This window comes from Vulpes lagopus, chromosome 3 (genome assembly GCF_018345385.1).
Source record: "Vulpes lagopus strain Blue_001 chromosome 3, ASM1834538v1, whole genome shotgun sequence".
Classification (NCBI taxonomy): domain Eukaryota; kingdom Metazoa; phylum Chordata; class Mammalia; order Carnivora; family Canidae; genus Vulpes; species Vulpes lagopus.
In genome coordinates, this window is record NC_054826.1 from 50,882,479 (window position 1) to 50,908,103 (window position 25,625).

A 25,625-nucleotide genomic window follows, 5' to 3' on the forward strand; every position below is an offset into this window, starting at 1 on the left:
GAGCAGCTATTAAGATGTATGCCAAGTTTCTACTCAGTTTTGTCAATAGAGCTTGGAGTTAGCATAATCCACAGCCAAAATCTACACTGTATATAGTTCCTCTAAGACTCTGAGCCCACTCTTAGGGCTTCCCACAGGTACCCTCAGACCAAAGGCTAAGAAAAGATTCTCAGACTTACCCAGAAACCAGAAAGCCTTGGAAGTCTAATGCTCTTTCCAGAAAAAGGTTGAAATTAATATGATTGATTTTATCATCTAAATACAAAAAGCACCTGGCTATTAACCAAGCTCTCACAGGACGCATACTTAATCAGTTGCCATCAGGTTGTCCTGCTAGTATCTCTTCTTGTCTTTGAGTTCCTTTTGTCATTATGAATCTCATCAGTGGACCAAAGTTGAAGGAAAGAGCCTGAAGGAAAACTTCAAGGAACTGTATAATGGCATCAGTTACAATCACAGATAATTGGGATGATCTGTTTGAGCCACCATTAATTGATGGAACAGAGGAACCCTTTGGCACCCTCATGAGACAGCAGTGTGCACTATGGGGGGGTGAGTGCCCTGTGGGAACCACAGTCGTGAAATAGACCAGGTCCCCTGAGTCTGGCACCAGCACACGGTCGCTAACCTATGAGGAGCTGCAGCGCCTGCCCCAGCATGCCTGCTGAGCCCAGATTTCCAGATCCTCCTAAATCAAGCTTGCAACTCCAGCTTCTACCCTGCATTTGCTTTTGGTTTTGGTTTTGGTTTTGTTCTTTCCCATTTTGAAAGATAAGGTTCCCCTTTGGAGTTCAGCCAGCCCAATGGATCTATTTCTAGAGGCTTGGTTATTTTATTTAAAAAATTTTTATTTTATTTTATTTATCTTTTTACAATTTTATTTATTTATTCATGAGAGACACAGAGAGAGAGAAGGGCAGAGACACAGGCAGAAGGAGAAGCAGGCTCCATGGAGGGAGCTTGATGTGGGGCTTGATCCCAGGATTCCAGGATCATGACCTGGGCCAAGGCAGATGCTCAACCACTGACTGACCCAGGCATCTCGAGTCTTGGTTATTTTAAACATAATTTAGTCCCTGGAGAAGAAACACAACTTTTGGGTCCCAGTAAAATCTATGGAGGTAGTTGCCATATTGAAGTGGTTGCTGTGACAGTCTGATAGAAATTGTGAGTAAATAATAAATGAATTACCAGTACCCAAAGTGCATTACTGTCTCTAACCATCACAGCCAGTGTAATAGAATTCTCCCCATTTTATAGATGAGGAAAACAGAAAACTCAGGCTCAGAGAAGTTAGATAACTTTTCTAGGATCACTCAAGGCAGAAATATTTTTTCTTTTTTTTAAGGCAGAATCTTTATATGGAATGCCACGTGGGATGGATGCCTGGGGGAGGTTGCATTTGTTTTATTAGTACAGGAGGGAGAAGTTCCTGATGTTTGTACTGTTGTATATTTAAAGTTAAATGTAAAGTTCTCTACAAGATTATAAAATTATCTGGCTGGTAAAGAGCATTACATTGTTTTTAATTTTTTTTTAAGATTTTATTTACTTATTCATGAGAGACACAGAGAGAGGCAGAGAGAGAGGCAGAGACAGGAGAAGCAGGCTCCATGCAGGGAAGCCTGATATGGGACTTGATCCTGGGACTCTGGGATCACTCCCTGAGGTGAAGGCAGAAGCTCCACTACTGAACCACCCAGGCGTCCCAATTTTTTTTAAATACTCGAGTATTTTAAAGACTTATTGCAAATAATTTCACTCTGCCAGTGTGAAAATAGCCCAAAAGTGACGTGAGTCTTTTATAAAACTGTTGAAAAAGATGTGAGCTGAAAATAAATATTAAAGACTTAAGCAGATCTATCTTTACTTACAGCCATCCCTCCATTTATCATGAACACTTTGGAGAAGAAAGCCTTCCTAAAGGTAAGCCCTGCTTCTATTAATCTTTGTCTCAATCCTTTCAGTTCCTTTTCAGACTTCAAACTATACAGAATATTTCCTACCCAGTGAATAAAGAATTTGAAGGCCATTGGCACTTGGGCACCCACGTAAATAAAAAGATGTTTCCAGGAACATTTTACTTCTGATACCAGAAATTTGAAAAAGCTTTCATAAATGAAAGTGGCTGCCCACTCCTCTTGAGGGGTTATACTCAGTTACACACTTACCTTAGTCATCACCTAGGTACCTAGTTAGGTGATAATGAAGAGATAGTGTAAATTTGGAATGATGTGTTTATAAGTCATTGTAGATACTATTAGAAATGGAAAGAGAGTTTGGAGTGGTAGCTTTGTAGAACCCTGTATATATTTCCAGTGTATTTTTGTTTGGTGATCATGTCTAGTAATTCATTGATCTATCAGCCACCTCCTTCCAAGGTCTGAAAGTACTACAGGATGAAACTCACCAGGGACTCTCAATGCTTGGCATTGCTTTTGTGGCTTCCACAGCTTAAAGCAATAGTGTTCATGCATCCCTTATATTTTCCAATTCTTTAACAAGTGGGATACAGTAGAATAGGGTGACTCACTTGGCTCATGTTGTTGGAAAGCGGCATTGTTAGATCTGATAGGAGAAAGGAGCCAGCCTCTTCGCTGGAGGAGCAGGTGTGTTGTGGGGAGGACCATAGCTCTCTTGAGGTGAATTGTTTCGGGTCTTAGAAACAGAACTGTGACACTGAGGGGACACTATAAAGCTTCAAAAAAGGACATAGTTCACAGGCCAAACACTTCCTGAATGATTTCATTCATTAGGAGTATTCTAAATGTGCAACAGGTATGTTCACTGACCCATATACTCCCACTGGGCCCCAGAAGGAAAGCTACAGTCAGTACTAAGGGAACACTTCATAACCACTTACAATATAATGATGTTCTTAGATAAGTAGGCCAGAAAGTCTGCTATGAGGAACCAGTAATGCTGAGTGCCTCATTTGACCCATGTATCCAGGTTGTTACCTGTCAATGCACCAACCGCATGTTAGCAAAAGGGGACCCTCTCTCTAGCACCTTTTCTCATAATCTTTCTTGGGAGCTTTGGGCACATGGAAGAGTTCTCTTCCCTGAGTGCATCCTCCTCTAGCAATCATAGACATCAGTGTGAATTGTGCAATTGAGTGTCATAGTGACTCTGTAGGGACTGATCTGTCCCCCAATACAAAATGGTTATGTATATGTATGTGCACCCAACACCTCTTTAGCAAAAGGATCTCTGCAACCTGGCTCTGGAGCTCAGAATTTTGCCACCTGCCCCTGCGTATGGCACTTTATTCTACAGACTCTGGCTCTGCCCTTTGGGCACCGAGCACACTCTAGCTGCTAATATGTGTCCTGATCATGGCTGGATTCCATTCTAGAAGAAAGTCTGCATTTGAAGCTCTATTAATGCTGAAAAGTTAGGTCACTGGGGAAAACACAAAATGACGTTTGTTATATTATTATTCTCCTAATGTAGTCATACCTTGGTGCTCCTGAGGTCTCAGCATTGTTGGAAAAGTTGCTCTGGTTACTCTGACCTCTGAGTGACAACATTGGACAGGAGACCTAGTTGGGCATCCTGCATCATTTTCTTGCTATGACAGATAGAAATTGCTTGGAGATGCAGTCTAATAGCATTTCCTGTGTGAAGGAGCCAGCAAATGATACAAGCAGTGAGCCACCCATTGCCACTCTGTTGTGGGCTTTTTCACATTAATAAATGAATTTAGATTGTTTTCCTTCCTCATCTGTTTGCAGTTTTTGGCTTTGTTTGATACTGCTTGATACTTCAGTAGTAACTTGGAGGCGTGCCACCTCACCTGTCCTTCACGAAGAAGTGCTCCGCCTTCCCCACTCTCCTCCAGTGAAGAGCCTCCCCCAAAGCTGGGAGAGGAGGCTGCCAGCCTCAGAACCCCTGTGGCCAAGGCCAGAGCGGTGGTCAGAGTAGCTCATGAATCAGTCCCAGTGTCCTGCTAGTTGCAGGGGGTTCGGTTGTAGCTGTGCTGCTTTATACCTCAGTGGAGAATGTTGCTTTGAAAAAGAAATGGCTGAATGTTGAGCTATTCTTACACACATACCACTCCCAAGTGCAGCATTGCCTTACAGTACTGCCTTTCATTGCCTGAAATACTGCATTTTGCCCTTGGAGAGAATTCCATAATAGGACTTAACTGTTAGCATAGCTGTTACTAAGACACAGGTAGAGGTGGCTTGTGTTAATATCCATACATTTCCATCTTCAGAGCACTTTCACATGCATCTTGAAAGGCAGGCTTTACCGTGTGCCTTTGACAGAAGCTCCAGGGATCATTTTTCCGGCAGTTCATAATGTCCACGTGGGTGGTGTTGGCCTCACTTGGCCCCCTGGTTGTCCCACAGCTCAGCGGCTAGATGTGCGCCTCCGTAAGGATGTACTTATCTGGCTTTTACCTTGGACGTGACCAAACTCCTCTGCAAACATGAAACAATTTGAATATTCTTGGCTTTTTTAACAGTAAGCTTGGGGAGCATTCAGGATGACTCATCCCTCCCCCTGTGCCGTATCTTTTCCCAAGTGGAGTGCTGGAAAAAAGCCTCAGCGGTGGGCAGGTGACTCACAGAAATCTTTGCAATGAACTAAAAAGCTCACTGCCTAAAATTTGGCGCTTCAAAGAATGGTGTTCTTGAAGAATAACTCCTGTGGCCTCTTCACCTTGTTGGCACTTTCATTGGGAATAAGTAAAGTTAATATGGTTTGGGTCAGATGATAGTTCCTCATTCCTTAAGTTCTTCTACTTCCATATTCCCTTTAATAAAGGTGGACTGCTCTGTCTACTCAGTAGATTTTCAGGACTTTCCATTAGTTAAATGTGAGTGTAGCATTTATTTGTCCATTCACTCATTTATTTACTCAGCTGTCTTTCGCTGAGTGCCTATTATGTGCCAAGCAATGTGCTAGGTGCTTGAGTTGTAGAAATAGGGCTTGAGCCCTGCTCACGGGGACCTGATAGCACAGTGATGGGAAGAGGCACAGGGCAGTGGTTCTAATACTTGATGATTGCAGCACAAAGGGAATAGAAGAGGTGTCTCCCTCAACTACAGGGGGCGGCAGAGACTTGAAGAGGACAGGTCAAGGGTACATGCTTTGCAGAAGCTCAGAGAGGAGGACACACAGCATGGCTTACTGGGAGACTTGTGGATGGCCAGTTGCCTGGCATGTGGGCCATGTATAGGGAATTGACTATGCCATATATAAAAGTTAATTCACCATGATTCCTAGACTCTAAATATAAAAATCTACAACTATAAAACTTCTGGCAAAAAATAAAATAGATCATTTCTGAGATCAAGAGTTAGGCCAACATCAGAAAGGATGAATATCCACCATTTGCTTCAATGTGGATAGAACTGGAGGGTATTATGCTGAGGTATTATGCTAAATAAGTCAGCTGGAGAAAGACAGTCATCATATGGTTGCACTCATATGTGGAATATAAGAAATAGTAAAAGGGACTATAAGGGTAAGGAGGGAAACTGAGTGGGGAAAAATTAGGCAGGAAGACAAACTATGAGAGACTCCTAACTCTGGGAAGCAAACAACTGGTTACTGAAGGGGAGGTGGGTGGAGGGGATGGGGTCACTGGGTGACAGGTACTAAGGAGGGCACTTGATGGAATGAGCACTGGGTGTTATACTCTATGTTGGCAAGTTGAATTTAAGTAGAATATTTTTTAAAAAAAGAGGCCAAGATTTCTTAGACATAACAGCAAAGGCAGTCCATAAAAGAAAACTCAATAAATTGGACTTCATCAAAATGGTAAAATTCTGTTTTTTGAAAACCATGATGATGAAGAGACAAAAAGAGTGGGAGAAAATCTATACAAAGCTTGTATTTGATAAAGGATTTATACCCAGAAGATATAAAGAACTCTCAACACTCATTTAAGAAAAACAGCCAGCTTAAAAAATAGGCAGAATGAATATTTTACCAAATACATATCTATATCAAATAAACACATGGAAGAATGCTCAGTATCTTTATTTGCTGGAGAAATTCACCTTAAAACTACACGAGCTACCACTAAACACCTATAGGAATGGCTAAAATCAAAAGGACTGACCATAGCACGTGTTGGTGAGGATATGGAGAACTGAAACTCTCATATCCTGCTGGTAGGAATGAAAAGTGGTACAACTTTGGAAGATAGTTTGGTAAGTGTAACAGACACTTACCATCTGATCGAGCCATTTTACTCCTAGCTGTTTACCTAGGAGAAATGAAAGTGTATGTCCATAAAAAACGAAGGGTTCACAGCAGCTTTATTTGCAATAGCGAGACTCTGGCAACAATCCAGATGTTCATCAGCCAGAGGATAGATTATCAAATTGCACTGTGCCCATGCAACAGACTACTTCGTTCAGCAAGGAGCTGTTGATACATTCAACAACCCAAATGAATCTCAAAATGATTATACAAAAGAATAGATACCGTATATAAAATGCTAGAAAAATATAACCTGTTATATAGTGACAAACAGGAGAGCAGAGATTGCCAGGGCCCCATTCCTGGGGGGTAGGGTTTAGGAAAGAGCAGAATTGCCAAGAGCACAAGGAACAAGAATTAAGAGTGACAGATACGTTCTTACCTTGATCATGGAGATGGCTTCACAGCTGAATACATATATAAAAACTCATGCTGTACACATCAAATATGTGTGCAGTTTACTGTCAGTAAAGTTATTAGAAAAAAAATCATGGCAGAAGGAAGACTTTAGTCATAGTAAACTTTTTAAGCTTTTATCTCATTAAATTTAGATCTTTTTAACTTAGATTACTGTCTTTAATTCATTGGAACTTTTATTTACAATTTCCTGTTTGCACAATTCTAAGTTTGTGAGTATGTAGGGGAAGATCAGACAACCACAGCTCACTCACTGAGTCTCAGGCTAAGTGGTATTTAAGAAGTAGGGATGAATTAAGTGGATGGGGTGCCGGAGAGGAGTCGGGAGATGGGATGAGGTCGAGCTTACGTTAAGTCAGAATTCTCTAGGATCCTTGTCGTTACTGAGAGCCTTTCCATCGAAACTATTGGCCTCGTTTTCTCTTTATACATTCTTCTTTGAGATTACTTGCAGCTGTTCCCTGGGATAACAGGTGAACCCTGTTTGCTTTAGACAAGAGTCCACTTGAAATAAGAAGGCCACCCTCAGGGGCTCAAGTTCATCCTCTACAAAATCTCCTTCAGTACTTAGTTGGCTTTCCCATCACCCACGGCAGATGTCACATGTCGGAGAGGTGCCAGGACAAGGATTTACATCTCCTTATGAAAATCCACCATCATCACGTGAAGCCAGTTGGCCAAAATACAATATGATTTTTTCTTGCTGTCCTTTGAGGGGTGGGTCTGTCCCCTCTTGATGATGTTTCTCCCTTCCTCTCTAGTATATGCCTCTCTCCCCTCATGTTAACCTGTGTGACGTACCTTTTCGCCAGAGGAGTCTTCTCAGGGACCAGGGTACGCCTCTCATGCAAGCTTCTTTGGGATCATGATATTTTAACAGCTTGAGTTGACTCTGCGCTAAGTTGGCTGATTTCATAACAACCAGTTCATAACTCAGATACCACTGTTTCAGGGGCCTTGTTTCTAGAACCATCTATCCCAACATTCTCCATATTGCATGTTCTGGTACCACTCTTTTTTGAAAACTAAAAATCTAACAATGCTTATTCTCCAAAAGACCAATCAACTCTTTCATTTCCATTTTTAAAAAAGTGACAGGCAACATTTTTCTGTGCCAGCAATAGTTTTAGCCATATTGATAGCAACTAAAACCAAGAAAGGGAAGCTGCAGGGGAGGAGGGAAGTGTTTTGCTGGGTTTCTGCTACGCTTCTGGCAACGTCCTAGGTGCTTTACGAATGTTACCTGGCATATGTCCCACACACTTTAGGCAACTGCTGGGATCCTCGTTTTTCAGATAAGGAAACCAAAGCTTGGAGAGGTTGAGCTCTACCTGCCTCTGTCCCCACAGTCTGGAATGAGATGGCAGGGCAGAAAGTTGAGTTCAGGTTTGTCTGTCTTCAAGCCCTGGCATCGAGCTATACTGCCTCCTCAGCCAGGAGGTGAGTTACAACTAAATGGTAATGATTTCTCTACCTGTTTAGAGCCCTGCATCTCCAGACAGTATGTGTAAGAGACAAAAACTGAGAAGCCACTTGATCTTTGCATGTGCATTCATTGACAGATCAAGGAGGCTATAGGAGTCAGGACTAACATGCTTGTTGCAGTGTGACCCCCAAATTTCACTAATCTGGATCTTGTAACATGAAAATTTCCTTCCTATTAAACAGTAAAAGAAATGATCTTTAAGAGCCTGTATAAAAAATAATCAAAATGATATATTTCTCAATACAGAGGTTCCCATGGATGAGCGCACCTATTCAAGTTGGATTAGTTGGCTTTTGGTAAGTGGGATTACTTTTATATAATTAATTTCTTTTTTTAAAGGTAAATAAACAGCATATGAAAGGTGAAGGAACGGGTGGATAGGGTTTTGAATGTGAGACTATCCCAGAACATCTGGAACGTATGGTTCCAACAATTAGATAGAGGTAAAGAAAAACCTTTTTAAAAATTATTTTGACAGTCCTTGGTAATAAAAGTATACAAACAGGACATTTTTTATAAGGAAATAAAATGCTTAAAAGAAAGGGGATTGTTAGAAAAGTAAAAAAGGAATCTGAAAGTCATCCATTTGAAAAGGCTCTGATTTGCTCTTTTCTTTTCTTTTTTCCAGTTTGGTATTTGCTACACCTCTCTGTTGTGCTTTGTTTCCTCAGAAAAGGTATGTACTTGCTGTTCTTTGGAATGATCACCAGGTTTCTTCATCCTAAAAACCAGTTGAAGATGCAGGTGCTGTTACTGTTTCATTTGTAGGGAAGTCAAGATACAAAAAGATGAATGAAGCCAAGTCTCTAAAAGGAAGAGATGGAGGTGGAAAAATCAAACACACATCTGTTTAATTTCAAAACTCTCTTTATCCAGCTCCACCATGACATTTGAAAATGTTTTATTCTTTTGGAAGAGTCAGGTTAACTCTGGCACAGATTCACTTTTATAAAAAATTTGAATATGACCTGTTGTCATCCAATCCATTGGCAAATGCAGCTTGTAACACAGAAATATCAGAATTTAAGATCCGCCCCAAGGACAGTAGTTATACACTTACTCTCAGTGCTTGGTTTATTTGCTGTCCTTCTTCCTACAGTTTTTTGCCTGCCAATCCTTACTGTGTATTTCTATCATAAGTCACCCTTAAATCCCGCTTTTGATGGAAGAATGAGATCGATGGGCATTAAATCAGCATGGGATAATTCTAGGTCTCCAGCCTCTTCCTGATCTGACATGAAAGCACCAAGAGCAGCATTTTGTTTTGCTTTTGTTGAAGGGTTCCCAGGGTCCTGCCTTGGTCATACCCCCATGTGCCAACAGGCCCCAAACATATGGTCCATAAGGCCTAGGGTTTCAAAGGACAATGAAGTGTGTTGGAACTAACTTTATTAGGTCCGCTCCACCTGACAGAGAACTCCACCTTTTATCTGCTCTTTCACTTCAGTCTTTGACTCCTACTGGTCTTAAATAGGGCATTGAATCTCAAGGAGAGGAAGCCTCGGATCCCCTTGCTGCCTAGAGCCATACCTCTCTGGGAGGGGGCAGGGCCTTTGCAACCTATTCTCTAAACCCAATACAGACATGTTTCCTCAAATCCAAAAAGGAGGAATTATACTTATTTACTTGTTCAAACCCCATAATCTCAGGCCTTAACATAAGAAAAATTTATTTCTCTAGTATATAACAGTATCCAATAGTTGACCTTTTACTCCGTGACTTAGAAAAAGTGTATGTGAAATGTTGAGAACACCTAATACAAGGTAAGCCCTTAATAAATATAGCTGTTATAATGTTGAGATTAAAGGATTTGAAAATCCATAAAGGAGCTTCCTACATAGGCCTCAGTTTAAGTGAAGTTTATTCCTGATTTCTTGCTTATACATATGTTTATTTTTCTTTTTGTTTCTTACTCATCAGTTGCATCAAATAGAATTACTCTTAATCCTTGGTTCATTACACGCTGTCCTTTTTGGTCCAAGAATGACCCTACTTTGTTTACTTTAATGATACCATGAACATCCATGAACCCACTGCCCATTCATGAATAAAAATTCTATGTTTTTGTAGGTTCTACCCAGCCCATACCCCTCCCTCCTGCAGATTTAACCATTATGCTGAGTTTCATATTTATCATACAATTTCATTTAAAATTTATTTATTTATTTATTTATTTATTTATTTAAAGATTGTATTTATTTATTCATGAGAGACAGAGAGAGAGAAGCAGAGACATAGGCAGAGGGAGAAGCAGGCTCCACGCAGGGAGCCCGATGAAGGACTTGATCCCGGAACTCCAGGATCATGCCCTGAGTTGAAGGCAGGCGCTTAACCACTGAGCCACCCAGGGGTCCCATATTACATATATATATTTATTTCTCATGTAGTTTAGTTGTGCCTCCTTGGGAACTTTTTAAGGCAATGGGGTCCTACCATATATAATCTTCTTCCACTCGTTCTTTTTTATTCAATATCATGTAGCTAAGATTCATCCATGTTATTGTATGCAAGCTAGGTTCATTCACTGTTTACTGCTGTATAATAGTCCGTTGTACAAATATGCCACAATCATCCATTCTCCTGCACACATGGGAAATAATAAAAAAAAACTCTCCTTATCAGAATTTGTGGGAATCAGCAAAAGTGTTGCTTTGAGAGACATTTATAGCTTTAAATATTAGAAAGGAAGAATGGCTAAAAATCAGTGCACTAAATGTCCAACTTAAGGTCAAAAAGTAACAAAAAGGGGATCCCTGGGTGGCGCAGCGGTTCGGTGCCTGCCTTTGGCCCAGGGCGCGATCCTGGAGACCCGGGATCGAATCCCACATCGGGCTCCCGGTGCATGGAGCCTGCTTCTCCCTCTGCCTGTGTCTCTGCCTCTCTCTCTCTCTCTCTCTCTCTCTGTGACTATCATAAATTAAAAAAAAAAAAAGTAACAAAAAGAATAAATTGCAGAGAAAGAGAAAGGAAGGAGATAAGACCAGAAATAAGAAAACATAGAAGATCCAGGAAGTCAAAAGTTGGTTCTTTGAAAATAGTAACAAATAGTAACAAAATCATCTTGTGATGTCTGTCACAACAAAAGAAACAATATTATGAATGAAAAAAAGGTGTAACTACAGATACAGCAGAGTTAAAAAGAGAAGTGAGTATTATCAGCATCATTATTCCAGTAGATTTGAAAAGAGGCAATGGGGGCACCTGGGTGGCTCAGTGGTTGAGCATCTGCCTTTGGCTCAGGTCATAATCCTGGGGTTCTGGAATCAAGTCCCGCATTGGGCTCCTGGGAAGAGCCTGCTTCTCTCTCTGCCAGTGTCTCTGCCTCTCTCTCTGTCTCTCATGAATAAATAAATAAAATCTTTAAAAAAACACAAAAAACAGCCAAATGGACAAATTCCTGGAAAAATACTAACAATGCTGAAAAATTAAAAGGTCTGAATTGGCATATCATTAAGGAAGTTGAAGTATTATTTAAACTTATATTTGGGGCACCCCGGTGGCTCGGTGGTTTAGCGCTGCCTTTGGCCCAGGGTGTGATCCTGGAGACCTGGGATTGAGTCCCACGTCGGGCTTCCTCCATGGAGCCTGCTTCTCCCTCTGCCTGTGTCTCTGCCCCTCTCTCTCTCTCCTCTGTGTATTCTCATGAATAAATAAATAAAATATTTTTAAAAAATAAACTTAAATTTGTACAAAGCAAACACAAGAACCAGGTGGTTTTACAGGTGGAGTTTACTCAACTGTCAGGAAACAGATTACTCCAGTTTTTAAAGAAACTCTCCCAGAAGATTTAAAAAAGAGAGAAAGAGTGTCTCTCCATCATCCAGGAAGGTTTGAATAACTGTAATTCCAAAATCAGAGTTGGTCTTTATAATATATTTAGTAATTATGAGTACTTCTAGATCAATGGAAAAATAGGACCAAGAGGGAATATAAGGTGTTGCTTAGAAGCATGGCTTTTGAGTTGAGAAAGCATGGCTTTTGAGTCAAATCTCAGGTGTCCTTCCAGTTTCCTTATCTATAAAACTAGGATAATAGCTGACTTTCAGGGTTCTCATGAGGATGAAAATGCATAATATCTGGCCCAAGAAACGATCAGTGTGTCATAGCATCATCATTATCTTTGGCATTATTTTAATACTACCCTTCATCCCACTATGTAGAACATAACCATGGTGATACTTTTTTTTTCTTTTTTAAAAAAATTTTATTTATTTATTCATGAGAGACACGCACAGAGAAGCAGAGACACAGGCAGAGAAAGAGAAGCAGGCTCCGTGCAGGGAGCCCGATGCGGGACTCAGTCCCAGGACCCCAGGATCATACCCTGGGCCGAAGGCAGACGCTCAACCACTAAGCCACCCAGGCATCCCGATACTTGTTTTTTATATATTCACAATTTTTCTTTTATTTTTTTACATATGTTTATAAGTCTGTATCCTATTTTTAACTTCATATTTTCTCACATCTGAACTATATTACAGACCAATTCTTTTTAAAAGACTAATTACATATGAAAATGTTACCAGGTTTTCTGGTAGTAAACAATATTTCTTCATACTTTTATATAAGTGTGTATCTATAACAAAAAAGCAAGCTTAAAAATATAGAACAAGTACTTTTTTTAGATGCATAAAGCAAAGACTATAACAGGTCATCTGTCAGTGTTGTATCACTAGGAGTATTGGATTTTTCTTGTACAGTTTAGTATTTTCTAAAAGGTTTGCAATAAGCATATAGTATGATACAGTGGAGACAAACATATTAGTGCAAGTGCATTTTTAGTGTTAAAAATTCCGCTAAATGTGTCTTTTTTGTTAATGGTGAATGTCTATATTGTTTTCCTTGAGGAAGCAGCACTACCATACATTATTTCCTAACACCAGTAGGGTCTGAGAGTGTCCTTGCTTGCCTTCTTCCCAGCGATGAACAGTTTTTAAGCTTTTAATAATTGTTGAGTTCTTAAGGTGCATTTCTTTGATTATCAGCAACAGTGAATTTTCTAAAAGGAACTGAGCACTCATTTTGAAGGCACAGAAAGTGTTTTTCAAACAGGACTCTGTCTTAGAATCTCAATCATGATTGGAGGTGGGTGGGGGGGTAGTCCCTTCTCTGCTGTGTCCAGATTCTAGTTCCCTGCTCTGCCCATGTAATAATCTTATCATTTCTCCCTTATCCCAGTTCCATGTCTGTGACGAGCTTGGAGGCTGAATTGCAAGCCAAGATCCAAGAGACCTATCCTGAATTACGACGCATATACTTTAACAAAGGATTGTAAAGTAGCAGAAGAAACTCTACAGCTTATCATGTCCACTGCAAATCTGGTGAGGAAAAGCCTGTTCGACCTGGGTTCTCCCAGTTACAGAAAGCTATTTTAAAGATCCACATTAGCCTTTTAGAGTCAAGCTGCTACTTACAGCACAGTCCCTGGTATGGTATGGGCCAGGCATCCGACACCTGTTTTGGCTCCCTTATATTTGAATCACGATGTGATTTACAGAAATATCCTTCCTCTAGCTTTTATAGTAATTGTTTTTCAAAGATAATATACCAGCCCTCACCCAGAGTTTTAAAAAGCACTGCTAGGCATAGAGTAGATGTTTAGTATACAGTCAATAAATATGTCTTGATTATCAGTGAGTGAAAAGGAAATCTGTTTGAAATACTGGATTGTTATCCTGTTCTTGTTTTGAATCACTCAGCAATGATTGGGAAAAACACAAAAGCTCTTGAAGCTAAGCTATAAGAAATTATTGTAAATATTAAGGACATTTGCTTCCATTTTGGGCAGTGGGCAACCCAAAGTAGATGGTAAGTCTTTTGAATTTATAAGATAAAAGCTCCTCCATCTACTTCCTGAAAGTCACAAAAATAATAGACAAGTGTGATGAGCTATTCCTGCTATCAACAACTGTATGCATTCATATTGCTGGTAGATTTCTTTGGTTGACCTTTAAGCTTATTGTTTTACATTCTTATGAAGTTAATCTTACCTTGCATTTGTTGACTTTATATTCAGTTATTTACATCAAATAATCAAATAACTGAAATGTACAAATGTCAAATTTTGGAAGTAATATTCAATACCAGTGCTGTATGACTGGATCGAATCTGGTTTGTTTGATTTTTTTAGAAATGAGAGCACAGTTCCAGCCAGCTACCTGTCTTTTCTCATCATTCTAATAGATCTCTGGCTTTCAGAAAGAAAAGGAAATAATGTGTACGTGAATCAGTGACTGATGAATTTTACTTGAATATTGTGTATTACATTCCACCCTGTTTAAAAATAAGGAATCCATGGACCACTGTTTACATCGTCTGTAGTAGCTTCACATATATTTAATGTAACAGATTATGGTTTCAAATTCAAAGATGTTCAAGGTATATGCTAGGTGATTGTTCTGTTGAGTGAAGACCACTCAGTTCAATTGTTAATTCAGAGACTTATAAGTGAAAAAAAATGTAGTAGCTAGTTTTGACAGATTTTTCCAGATAATGTGACCAGACTGAATTTCCTCATAAAGAAAAAATGGTGTGCCTTGTGTCCGTGTTTCTCTTTTCTCTGAAAGGATTAATGGATCTGAAGCTTGGGACCACTCTGAGTCTTCCTTTGTGCCACCAGAATTTTCTCATTTAGATTTTCTGTCTTAAACCATTTGAGGCAAAATAGCTTCCCCATGACAGTCTTGCCTTGGATGTATTTTGTTGCCATAGATGCTTCTCTTTAAAAAAGTGGTAAGAGACTGAAATTCAAGTCAGATCTCCATGAGGTGCTGAAAGGGTGCTATTAATGTGAAAATGAAGCACTTGAGCCCCCCCACCACACTCCTGCCCCAGCTAATCTCAGAATTCTTACCACCTCACCCTCATTAACTGGTAGCTGCATCTTAGAATCTTTACCTTCATTGAGAAATTAATTAGCAACTGGCTTGAAGATTGATGAACTAATTGAAATTTTATATGTACGAGGAAGGGATAATGAATATGGAGATATGTCTTTTTAAACATATTTATTGAAGCTTCCAACTCTTGCTGCTTTTATATAGAAATATTAACTGTATTGTTTAATCATGATTTATAAAAAGGAACAAATGAACCAAGATTGGCAGTCTTGCTGATCTCTTAGAAATACCTTTTTTGGAGAAAAGTCCACAGGAAGTGCTTATAAGGGTAGTTATTCATATTTCTATTAACATTATAAAGAATTACGATTGTGCGTGTTTACTGACTGGCAGTTTTTATTTCAGTATTAGCACAGTGTCTCGCCAGTGTTGGAATCGATGTATTATTTCAGTTCAACTGGATGAAATGTTAATAAACTCAGAATGAAAATAAATTCTCTCTTTTATTTGTATGTAAAGGGTAATTCAGTTTTTGTCACAGCCGATGGTATCTTTCATTCAGACTTAATATCTGGGTACCATCATAACTCCTAACGAATGATAGTTTTGTATTATGCCTTCAGCAGGAAGCAGTTTCCTGTTCGTGGCTACCAGTCTTCCACCTTCGTGAACACTGTATGTGCAGAGCACACACCCCCTCACAGCCCCACGCAGTGTAATTCCAGGAATGTTTATTATGAGCACAGGGGGAAGTGTGACTCTGCTTTTGGTCCTGATAACGAACACCGCTGCACATGGTGGTGAGGTAAATTTGCTCTCATATTGTTTGTCCGATTCTACTGTGGAACTAGCATTTGACATAGTTCATGGAGAAAAATCTCAATTAACTCAAGATTGGAGAGTGCCTTATTACCAGACTTAATAAAGGATGAGCATTTTAACCTGGTTGTCCATGTCGCTGCATCTGTTTTGTGACTGTAACTTGTCAAGTTACAAATGAGTTAACCGTATTCCAGGGCTTGGGTCTAGCAGTCAGACAGAGCTGGTATAATCTTGGTTGTACTCGCTTTTAAAATATATGTTTGGGCGACTGACATTCCCCATGACCTTCAGTTTTGTCTGCTTTGGTTTGGGAGAAAGTAATCGAATGTACCTCATAGAGTCGTTATAAAGATGAAAAAGAATCCCTGTACAGCAGTTAGCATATTGCCCGGCACAGAGTAAACACCCAGTGAATGGTTGCCCAGCATATATTTATGTGTTCCAGACATACTCGTTGTACATTTTAAGAACACCAGTTTAGGGGCACCTGGGTGGCTCAGTGGTTGAACATCTGCCTTCAGCTCATGTTGTGATCCTGGGGTCCTGGGATCAAGTCCCACGTCGGGTTCCCTGCATGGAGCCTGCTTCTCCTTCTGCCTGTGTCTCTGCCTCTGTGTGTCTCTCATGAATAAAGAAATAAAATCTTTAAAAAAAAAAAAAAAACACCAGTTTATCAGTGTTAATGGTAAGATTTAGAACCCCAGCAACTTCCCCAGAGATAACCCACAACCTAATTAAAAATAACAGATTAAAATGGTTAAATGGAGACACTCGAATCACTCCTGTTTAAAATGTCTAACAATTAAGATTTTGCCTAAGTGAGACAGAGGTAGGATAAGTCTTTGCTCACAGATGAGACAACTAGGGCTTCCAGTGGTGAAGTACAAGCTCAAGGCTACTCCCTGTCACTTGAAAACTTCAGTGGGAACCAAGCTCTGACACCCAGACCTTCAGCCCTCTCCAAAAATGTGAACAGCTGGAATACTCAAATGAAATTAGTTTTTCCTTAGTGTATGCAGAATTTCACTGAAAGCTGAAGAGAAGTAAGGTTATGCTTGGTAGTGATGAATATAAGGTCTCATTTAAAACATAGATACTCCAAGTGTGGTCCACGGACCAGAACATCCAAATTTGTTAGAAATGCAAGTCTTTGGGCCCCACCCCCAGACTTACTGAACCAGAACCCACAGGATAGCTGGCGCCCTGGGGAGCCCTGTGGACATCACAGTGTGAGCAATTCTGGCTGTAGCTATGTCCGGATGGTCCCAGAGGTCTGAGCATCACTGAGCGCATTTCAAAAGATCAATTTAACAATTTTCTGTGAATTAGCATATTTTGCCCCGACCAGATTCGCAGAAAGTATCAAGGCTCAGTGTTGACACACTGAGGGACACAGTATCAAGAAGCTTATAAGGGCAGGGATGTCTTTTGTCCTCTGATCTATCTCCAGCACCTAGAACAGTTGGTACCAGCCAAAGGGCCACATGATCACTGAGATCACACTAGACTCTTTCCAGGAGTCTCAAAGAGCATCTTCCCATTTCCTTGCAGAAAAGAACCTAGTTTGTGTCACAAAGAGGAGGTCTTCACAGGATGTGAAAAGAACAGGGAATATGAGAATTTCTGGGAACGGAGCCCGAAATGAACATCGTCCCTGGACAGACATAGAGGGGATGGCTTTCAGGGGCCAAGCTGCAACCGTTGTTACAGAGGCACCCCCTTGTCACCCCCTTGCCACTGCCCCTAAAGCTTTAGGAGCAGAAAGAGCACTTGGGGCAATTTAATCCTCAAGAAGCCTGTCATATCCCCATCTCTGAAAAGGGAAGGAATTTGAGGCTCAGCGAAGTGCACTAACTTGTGTCACACAGTGGCCCAACCACCATCTCAATCCAGACCTGTCAAACTCCGCTATTTCCCCACTGATCTGATCCCCACAGATCCGAAGTGGCCAGCCTTTTTTTTTTTTTTTTTTTTTTTGCATACATCACTCCTTCTCATCCCAAGGGTTTCCTCTCCATTCAAAGGTGGGAGAACAGACTTGAAGACGTGGAATCACTTGCCACAAACCTAACTTGGTTCATTCAAAGGACTATGGAAGATGACTCTCATTCCCACATACACACCCACACACATAAGGTAGGTCAGCGAGGTCATTTCCATCCAGATAAGAGTCCCAGGTTAAAGTAAGAGTGAGAACCAGTGGCTCTCAAAATGTAGCCGCCAGCAGCAACAGCAGCATCACTGGAAACTAGAAATCTATGTTCTCAGGCCCTTTCTGTAAGCGCTGAATCAGAAGCTCAGTGAGGGGGTGCTAGGGGAAAGCCCAGACAGTTCTTAGCAAGCCCTCTGAGTGATTCTGATACAGACTGGGTGGCTCTTCTGATGCTTGCTGCAGTTGAATTCAGCTCCATTCCATGAATTGAGCAGGCAAAGCAATGTCAACCTCAGCCTCCTCATCTGGAGAATGAAAATAACCCTCCTTCCCACACTGGGTACCCGTGAGGATCCGGGGAGTATTAATAAATAGCACCTAGCCTGGTGCCCTGCGCCGTGCACGTTGACTCAGCACATTGTAGCTTAACTTCAAATGTGTGATCCCCAGGGCTGAAAGTTTGGCAACACTGTTGGTGATCTCGCTGGGAAACAGGCACTCTCATGACTGCGGGTGGGTGTGCAAGTTGCTGTGATTTCTCCGCAAGACAGTTTGGCAGTATCTATCAAAACTTACAAAAGCACATGCCCCCTCTTAAGCAAATCCGCTTCTAAGAATTAATCCCACAGACGAGCACAGTCGGGTTCATGGAAGGCCTGGCTACTCCCATGGGAGCCATATGGAGGCAATGTGTCAGGCAGGAGTTGGAAGAAGGGGGAGGTTGGAGGGTGTTTCCAAAGAAATTGCTAGGCAGGAAAAAAAGAAAGTATGCTCTACTGTGGGGTAGTCTAAAATACAAGAATATATTTTCCCTTGGGAACTCAAAAAAAAAAAAAGATTTTGTTTATTTACTTGACAGAACACAAGCAGGGGGAGCGGTAGGAGAAGCAGAGTCCCTGCTGAGCGGGAAGCCTGATGTGGGGCTCGATCCCAGGACCTTGGGATCATGACCCAAGCAGAAGGCAGCCGCTTAACTGAGTCACTCAGCCCCCCCCCCCCCGCTTGGGAACTTTTTCTTTTTTTAAGATTATTTATTTATTTATTACAGACAGACAGACAGAGGGAGAAGCAGGATCCATGCAGGGAGCCTGATACAGGACTCAATCCCAGGTCTCCAGGATCACACCCTGGGCTGAAGGTAGCGCTAAACTGCTAAGCCACAGGGGCTGCCCACCCTCTTGGGGACTTTACAGTTTTTTTCAGATTTGTATTCTTGTGAGATAGATTAATAGCAGCCGATTGTCACAAGCATAAAGTTGAGAAGAAAGGCTATCTCTGGATGGTGGGATTATGAGGGATTTTTACATTTTTATGCTTTTCTGATTTTTTTTCAGCCTTCTGTTTCAGAACTCAGGACATATTAAATAGTATTTTTCAAACCTCTGTGTATGATAATCCCAATTTTCTAATAAATGCACTGATATGTATACAATATGTATTAGAGGGCAGCCCCGGTGCCTCAGCAGTTTGGCACCGCCTGCAACCCAGGGCGTGATCCTGGAGACCTGGGATCGAATCCCACGTTGGGCTCCCTGCATGGAGCCTGCTTCTCCCTCTGCCTGTGTCTCTGCCTCTCTCTCTCTCTCTCTCTCTCTCTCTCATGAATAAATAAATAAATAAAATCTTAAAAAAAATAAAAAAGATGTATTAGAAGGATACCAAAATGGTTAACAGTTGTCGTCTCTGGGTTTAGATGTAACCTGTATTTTGTTTACAGTTTCCTATGTCTCAGATTTTCTGGAATGCGTCTGTATTCATTTTATAATCAGAAAAACATCAAGTTCAGGCTGTAGAGTAGTAATGCAGTAGCCTGATCTGCCTCACGGGATCATTGCCAGCCCCAAGCAGGCTCCCTGGGGTCCTGAGCTCCCGTGGGGAGGGAGCAGGGGTGCTGAGAGGTGCCGCTAGGGTGCAGCATTGCCTGCAAGATCGAGCGCTGAGCCTCCCGTCACCCCCAGCCTACCGCAGGTGTCCCGGGGCAGCCCAGGACAGGCAGCCGGAGAACAGGGAGACCGTGGATCTCTGCATTTCCAAGACCACCTCAGGAAGAGTGTAGAAAAACCTGGGGGAAGGACGATCTCTCCAGCTGCTGGACAGATAGTCTGCTTTGGCACCCAACAGGCAGGAATGGATTCAGCCATTGAAACACCTGACCCCAGCGGGCGGGGGTGGAGCAGAACACAAAAGAATGAGTGATTGACCCAGTCCATACCCTCAAGGCCATAAGGACTGTGACACCGCTGGTGACCCCAGGCCCCAGGATGATGAACCCTGAACCCAGCTGGGGGAGGCGAGCTGGAAATCAAGGAGGTCTTTAGGGAGCGGCACATCAGCAAGAGGAGTAGGAAGTACTGAAGGGGAGGGGAGAGAGGGCAGGAAGAAACCAGTGCTTCTGGTTGGAAGGAACAGTCAGGGGAGGACCTGGAGACCCGAGAAAGTGTGGCTAAGTATTGTGTGCAAGGGAGGGAGCTTTCAGAAAGATGCCCCCAGGTGTCAGGGGCCAGGTGTTCAGTGCCCAGAGAAGGAGCACAGTCTTCAACCTAAAGCCCCGGCTCGTGCCAAAGGGTTCTGTGCAGGGCAGGAGGAGTAGTCAAATCCTAGCTCTGCCACGTACTATTTCCATGATAATGCGAAAAGCCAGTTCCCCATTCTGAGCCTCAGTTTTCTCATCTGTAAAATGGAGATAGTAAAATCCACTTTATGGTCTTGTGAAGCTTAAAAGGGGTAGGTGGAGAACCCGAAGTCATGACTTTCCTTCCCTGTCTTTTTACTTTACTGCTATTTGGGGGGGAACCCCGGGTGGCTCAGCGGTTTAGCGCTGCCTTTCACCCAGGGTGTGATCCTGGAGTCCCTGGATCGAGTCCCACGTTGGGCTCCCTGCATGGAGCCTGCTTCTCCCTCTGCCTGTGTCTCTGCCTCTCTCTCTCTCTCTCTCTCTTTCTATCATGAATAAATAAGTAAAATCTTTTTTAAAAAAATTTTTAAAATACTGCTATTTGGGCAATAGTATTCAAATGGAAAAGTCAGACAAACAGGCCATTCCTAGTTTGTCCATGGTGTCAGCTTGGCAAACATTAGTAGTCCAGGGGAGTCATCCCGGCTAGCTTCTAGGGGCCAGGAACTCATTTTATCATGTGTGATTGCAATCAAGAACATGTTCTGCCCTCGTTCCCATTTATAATGAAAACTTATTTTAATCATGTGCAATCTCCAGGAAAAATGGTAACACAAGGAACAGTTAAAAAAAAAATAAAAAGCTAAAAAGCTTATCTCTATAAGACCATCTACTCTATTGAAATGTTAAAGGAAAAAAAAAAAAAAAGAAATGTTAAAGGACACAACCTCCTAACACAGACTGAATACTAAATGTGGCTTTAGAATGCAGGGGTGAGGCGCCAGGACCCCATCACCACCACCACTCCACCCCCCCACCCCCCCACCCCCAGCCCAGAGCCTTGTCAGGACAACGTTGTGGGGTGAGTGCAGATGCTGACAGAGGCAGGAAGCACAGAAGCACAGCAGATGACGTCTTCCTCTAGCCAGGGCTCCTCACCAGAAGAATGAGTCCCACTGATATCTATTGATAATCAATTGATAATACCCTAATGAAGAGGAAGAGAAGCTGGAACCAGATCCCACTTCCCAGGTGAACTTCCAGCTTTGCAAGGGCAAAATCTGTACAGTGGAGGAAAAAGGACATCCCAAGCTGCTAGGTAGAGCCTGACAGTAAAAAGTAGAGGGAGGAAGAGGAGGCAGAGGATAGAAAAGTGTGGAGAGCATCTCTAAGTCACGAGTGGAGAGTGGGGAAAGAGGATTTGGGGGGCAGGGGGCAGAGAGGGGCAGCTATGGGGAAATGCGTCCTTAAAAGTCAGCTAGGTATTAAGAGGGCATCCCATTTGAGTAGGGTTTCTTGCTCCTGATTTCACTCCAGAATCACCTGAAGACCATTTCCCAATTCCTATTGCTCAGGCATCATCGGGACCAATTCCATCAGCACCTGGATGGCCTGGGGACTGGCATTAAAATGGGAGCTCCCCAAGTCATTGTGAGGTGCAACCAGGTATTGAGAACTGCTGTTCTGAAGATGGATGAATACTTTCAAACAATTTAATGATTTTGGGGGTGCTGGCTGGGTTTTTTAATGTACTATGGTGTATGAATATCCCACACTGAGCTAACGATATGGATATATGTTACCATCCAAATCCACTTAATCACCAGTGAGCTCCCATTTACAGAGACGGCTAACATTCATTGAGCAGTTATTTTGCCCTTCACCACCTCAATCTCACAACACCCTGTGAAACAACCACTTCACAGATGAAATTGTGACATTTCAGGCACCGGCCCAAGAACAGCCAGCTGATACCCATGGCAGAGGCACACTGAGCTCAGGCATCTGGCTCTAGCCCTCTAGCTGGCCAGTACACCAGCTGCCCCTCCCATCCTGCCCAGGCTTACCCTCCCCTCAAGCCTGCCTTCCACCGGAGGGAGAGGACAAAACCAACCCCAAACACCTAGGATTCCATTCCTTCCAGGGGGAAGAAACCTGGAACAGCACCGAATGCAAACAGTAGATGGCCCCAACACTGCAACTTCCTAATTCTGGAGAGCAGGGCTCTAAATAGACTCCAGTAGGGATGGAGCTGGTGATTTGAAAAACGGTGAAGGACCTCTGCTCCTGCCTTATGTATGGTTCATGCTAGCTAGTTGGCTGGGACACCTTGGTGCTCCTCCTTATGGCCTCTCATCTTCCAACAGGGTAGACTTGCTTCCTTGCATTGGCCTCAGAAAGGTGTTCCAAGAAGAAAAAGTCCCAGTGCATAAGCACTTATGAAGCCTTTGTTTACACCGCATTTCTGGTATCCTGCTGGCCAAAGCAAGTCACTTGGCCAAGACCAGCGTCAGCTGTGGAGGGGGCTTGGCACCTGCTCCCCACGGGAGCAGTGGTAGAGGGTACAGAGTTGGATCCTCACTTAGCTGCTGGACCAGAGAGGTTAGAGAATGCACATAGATGGGGAGATGTCGAAGGGAGCAATTTGGATGACACCTGCATCTGCACTGGGGGAGCTGGAGCCCCAAGGCCACCCCTGTGTGTCCCCCAGTCCCCTGACTCTTTGAGGCTCAGCTCTAGACAGGATAGGACCTGAAGAAAAGCCACTGTGAGAGGAAGGAAGGTGGGTCCTGGGGAGAAGCCAGTCCCCATGGATGGGGCGGAGGCTCTGAAGGCTGGAGAGAGACCAGAAGAATGACCCTCTTTCTCAGGAAGCTGCAGACCAGCACCACTAGGAACCGGGTGTGCTTATGAGATCACCGGTGGCAGCCACGGGGTGCGTGCTCCCGGTTTTCCATCAGAAAACTTGCCTTTCAGTTACAAGAAGTGCATTTGGCTATGGGCCTCCTGCCACGACAGCCCTGGGGACCCAGCTCTAGCTGAGGCGTGCTGTCCCCGGGACGTCCCTGCCGGTGACTGGGCATGGCAGGGGCACCCTGTCCAGCCCAGGTCTTCTAAAACTGATCTTTGCTCTACAACTTCCTGCTGCGCTGGCCACACGTCAGATCTGTACCCCCGCTGAAGGCTTTCCTAGCTCCTGCCCTTACCTTCAGCTTTCATGGGCGTTGTGCCCAATGCACCCTTTGCTCTGCTACGATTATTGAGCATCATCATGCCTCAGCGTTTATCACTGTGCTAAGCCATCTGTGTGCATCGCCATTTATGAGGTAGGAACCGACACCGGCCCATTTTTGGGTTGAGCCAACAGAGGAGCCCAGAGCTTACATGGCTGGCCTGGAGGACCTCGGCCAGTGAGAGGCAGGGCCCAGCTTGGACGGAGACTTGGGGTCTGGGCCTCAGGAGGACAGAGCACTAAGCAGTGAATCATCATTCTCACTTCTCTGACCTCTCACCAGGAGGTTTTCCAGACTTTCATTCCTTCCAGATTAAAAACAAAAAAACCCCTACTTTCCTTCTTGGAATTTGTCTAATTTTGGAATGAAGTTTCCTGGTAATCTGGTCATACATTCATTATCAAGAGCTAAAATTAAAGGCTTCTCCTCAGTACCCTTGCATGAGCAGTGCCATGGTGGAGATTTGGACCTGATCACGGGAAGGAAAGCACTCCGTGCACGTGGAACCCAGGAAGGGCTCAGTTTCCCCACAGCTCAGCAGGTCCTCAAAGGCCAGAGACCTGATTTTGGTGGATGTCATAGGCTTGAGGAAGAGCAAGGTTTGCTGACCCCTCCCCGCACCAGAAATGTGCCCCCACGAATGACAGGGACAGTTTCCCGCGGGGTGCCCCCCTGGCTGCAGAGGCACAGGGACAGTTGCCCCTCTCGTCCCAGGCAGGACCACCCAGTTGCCAGGAGAATGGTCTCTGTGACACAGTCAAGCCCCGTGTGCCTCCCGGGATACATTAGCACACAATGGCAGCCTCTCCCTCAGGCCCACTAAACCTCAGGAGTGAGAACTCTTCTATGAGTGAGAACGCCTGACCCCATCTGTACGCCTGACCTCTCCAGCCTAGACATTCTCTAGCCCACACCAGCCCCAAGGAGGTAGTCTTCAAAATCTCCCAGAGATTTCTCACATCCAGTGAATGAAATAGACATACCAGAGCAAAACTGAAAGGGAGCAGAATACGCCACCCCTCCATTGTGCCGTTTTGCACATTTTGAGCTGAAGGCAATCAAGACCCAGCAGACTCAGGAAAACTTTCACTTCTCCCTTAAGTGCCTGAAAAAAATTTTTTTAAAGGATTTTTATTTATTTATTTATTTGAGAGAGAAAGAGAAAGCACGGGGGAGAGGCAGAGGGAGAGGGAGAAGCAGACCCCTGCCACCCCCCACTCCCCCCCCCCCCGCCCCACTCTGCTGAGCAGGGACCCATACGTGGGGCTCAATCCCAGGACCCTGGGATCCTGACCTAAGCCGCAGACGCTTCACTGACTGACCCACCCAGGTGCTCCCTGAAAAAATTTAGATAGGGGTCCTCTACCAGAGAGAGAGCTATTGTCAAGAAACTTTTATCTGGAAGGCTTACCTGCAGGGCAGGGCAAACATCTGATTACTGTAGCAGAAGCACCCTGAGTTGGGGGGGGGGGGGGGCCTGAGCGGCAGGCATGCCCTCTGCTGTCTGCTATACCACTGTTCCACTTCTATCCACCTCCTTGTCTTTTCTCGCCTGCGACTAAATGCTCCTGCGCAGTTACCAACAAACAAACAAACAAACAAAAAGATGGCTTAGAAGCCTCAGTTGCCTAATTGCCTTTGGGTCTCACATTGTTTGGGGGTGGGCTCCCGTATGTACAAATTAAATTTGTTTTTTTCCCCGTTAATCTGTCTCAGGTCGATTTATTAGATCAGTCGAAGAAAATAGAAGGGAGAAGGGAAAAATGTACCCCTAGACATCAACCAGTGCAGACTTGGCTTCTGGCCCAGGGAGCTCTGTCTTGGAAAATTACTAAGTCACTGTGTGAATGTGGGGAATCACCTACTTCTTTGAGCCTCGGTTTTCTCATCTGTAAAAGGAGCATAATAATAATAATATCTATCTCATAACACTTTTATGAGGATTGCACACAGTGGTGCTTGTAAAGTGCTCAGCACAGCACCGGGCCCAGGGCCAACACTTCTATGTAAGTTACTGTCTTGGTCTGTTGGGGCCACTATAACAATAGTATAGATTGGC

General features: G+C 43.2%; 1 protein-coding gene across 6 annotated transcripts in view; it reads left to right on the forward strand.

The window, feature by feature from the left end:
- The window catches only part of SFXN1 (sideroflexin 1), a 39,149-nt gene extending 23,691 nt beyond the window's left edge, over nucleotides 1-15,458 (forward strand). For 4 of the 6 annotated variants that reach the window (XM_041748985.1, XM_041748983.1, XM_041748984.1 and 1 more), the window contains 5 exons: nucleotides 1,877-1,926; nucleotides 7,401-7,473; nucleotides 8,372-8,421; nucleotides 8,754-8,801; nucleotides 13,304-15,458. In XM_041748985.1, the coding sequence (XP_041604919.1) occupies nucleotides 1,877-1,926; nucleotides 7,401-7,473; nucleotides 8,372-8,421; nucleotides 8,754-8,801; nucleotides 13,304-13,333 (251 nt within the window). In that variant the 3' untranslated portion in view covers nucleotides 13,334-15,458. Of the gene's footprint in view, nucleotides 1-1,876; nucleotides 1,927-7,400; nucleotides 7,474-7,934; nucleotides 8,279-8,371; nucleotides 8,422-8,753; nucleotides 8,802-13,303 lie in introns of those variants that run through there. The other 2 variants (XM_041748986.1, XM_041748987.1) reach the window with 2 other exon arrangements.
- Nucleotides 15,459-25,625: the final 10,167 nt, after the last annotated feature.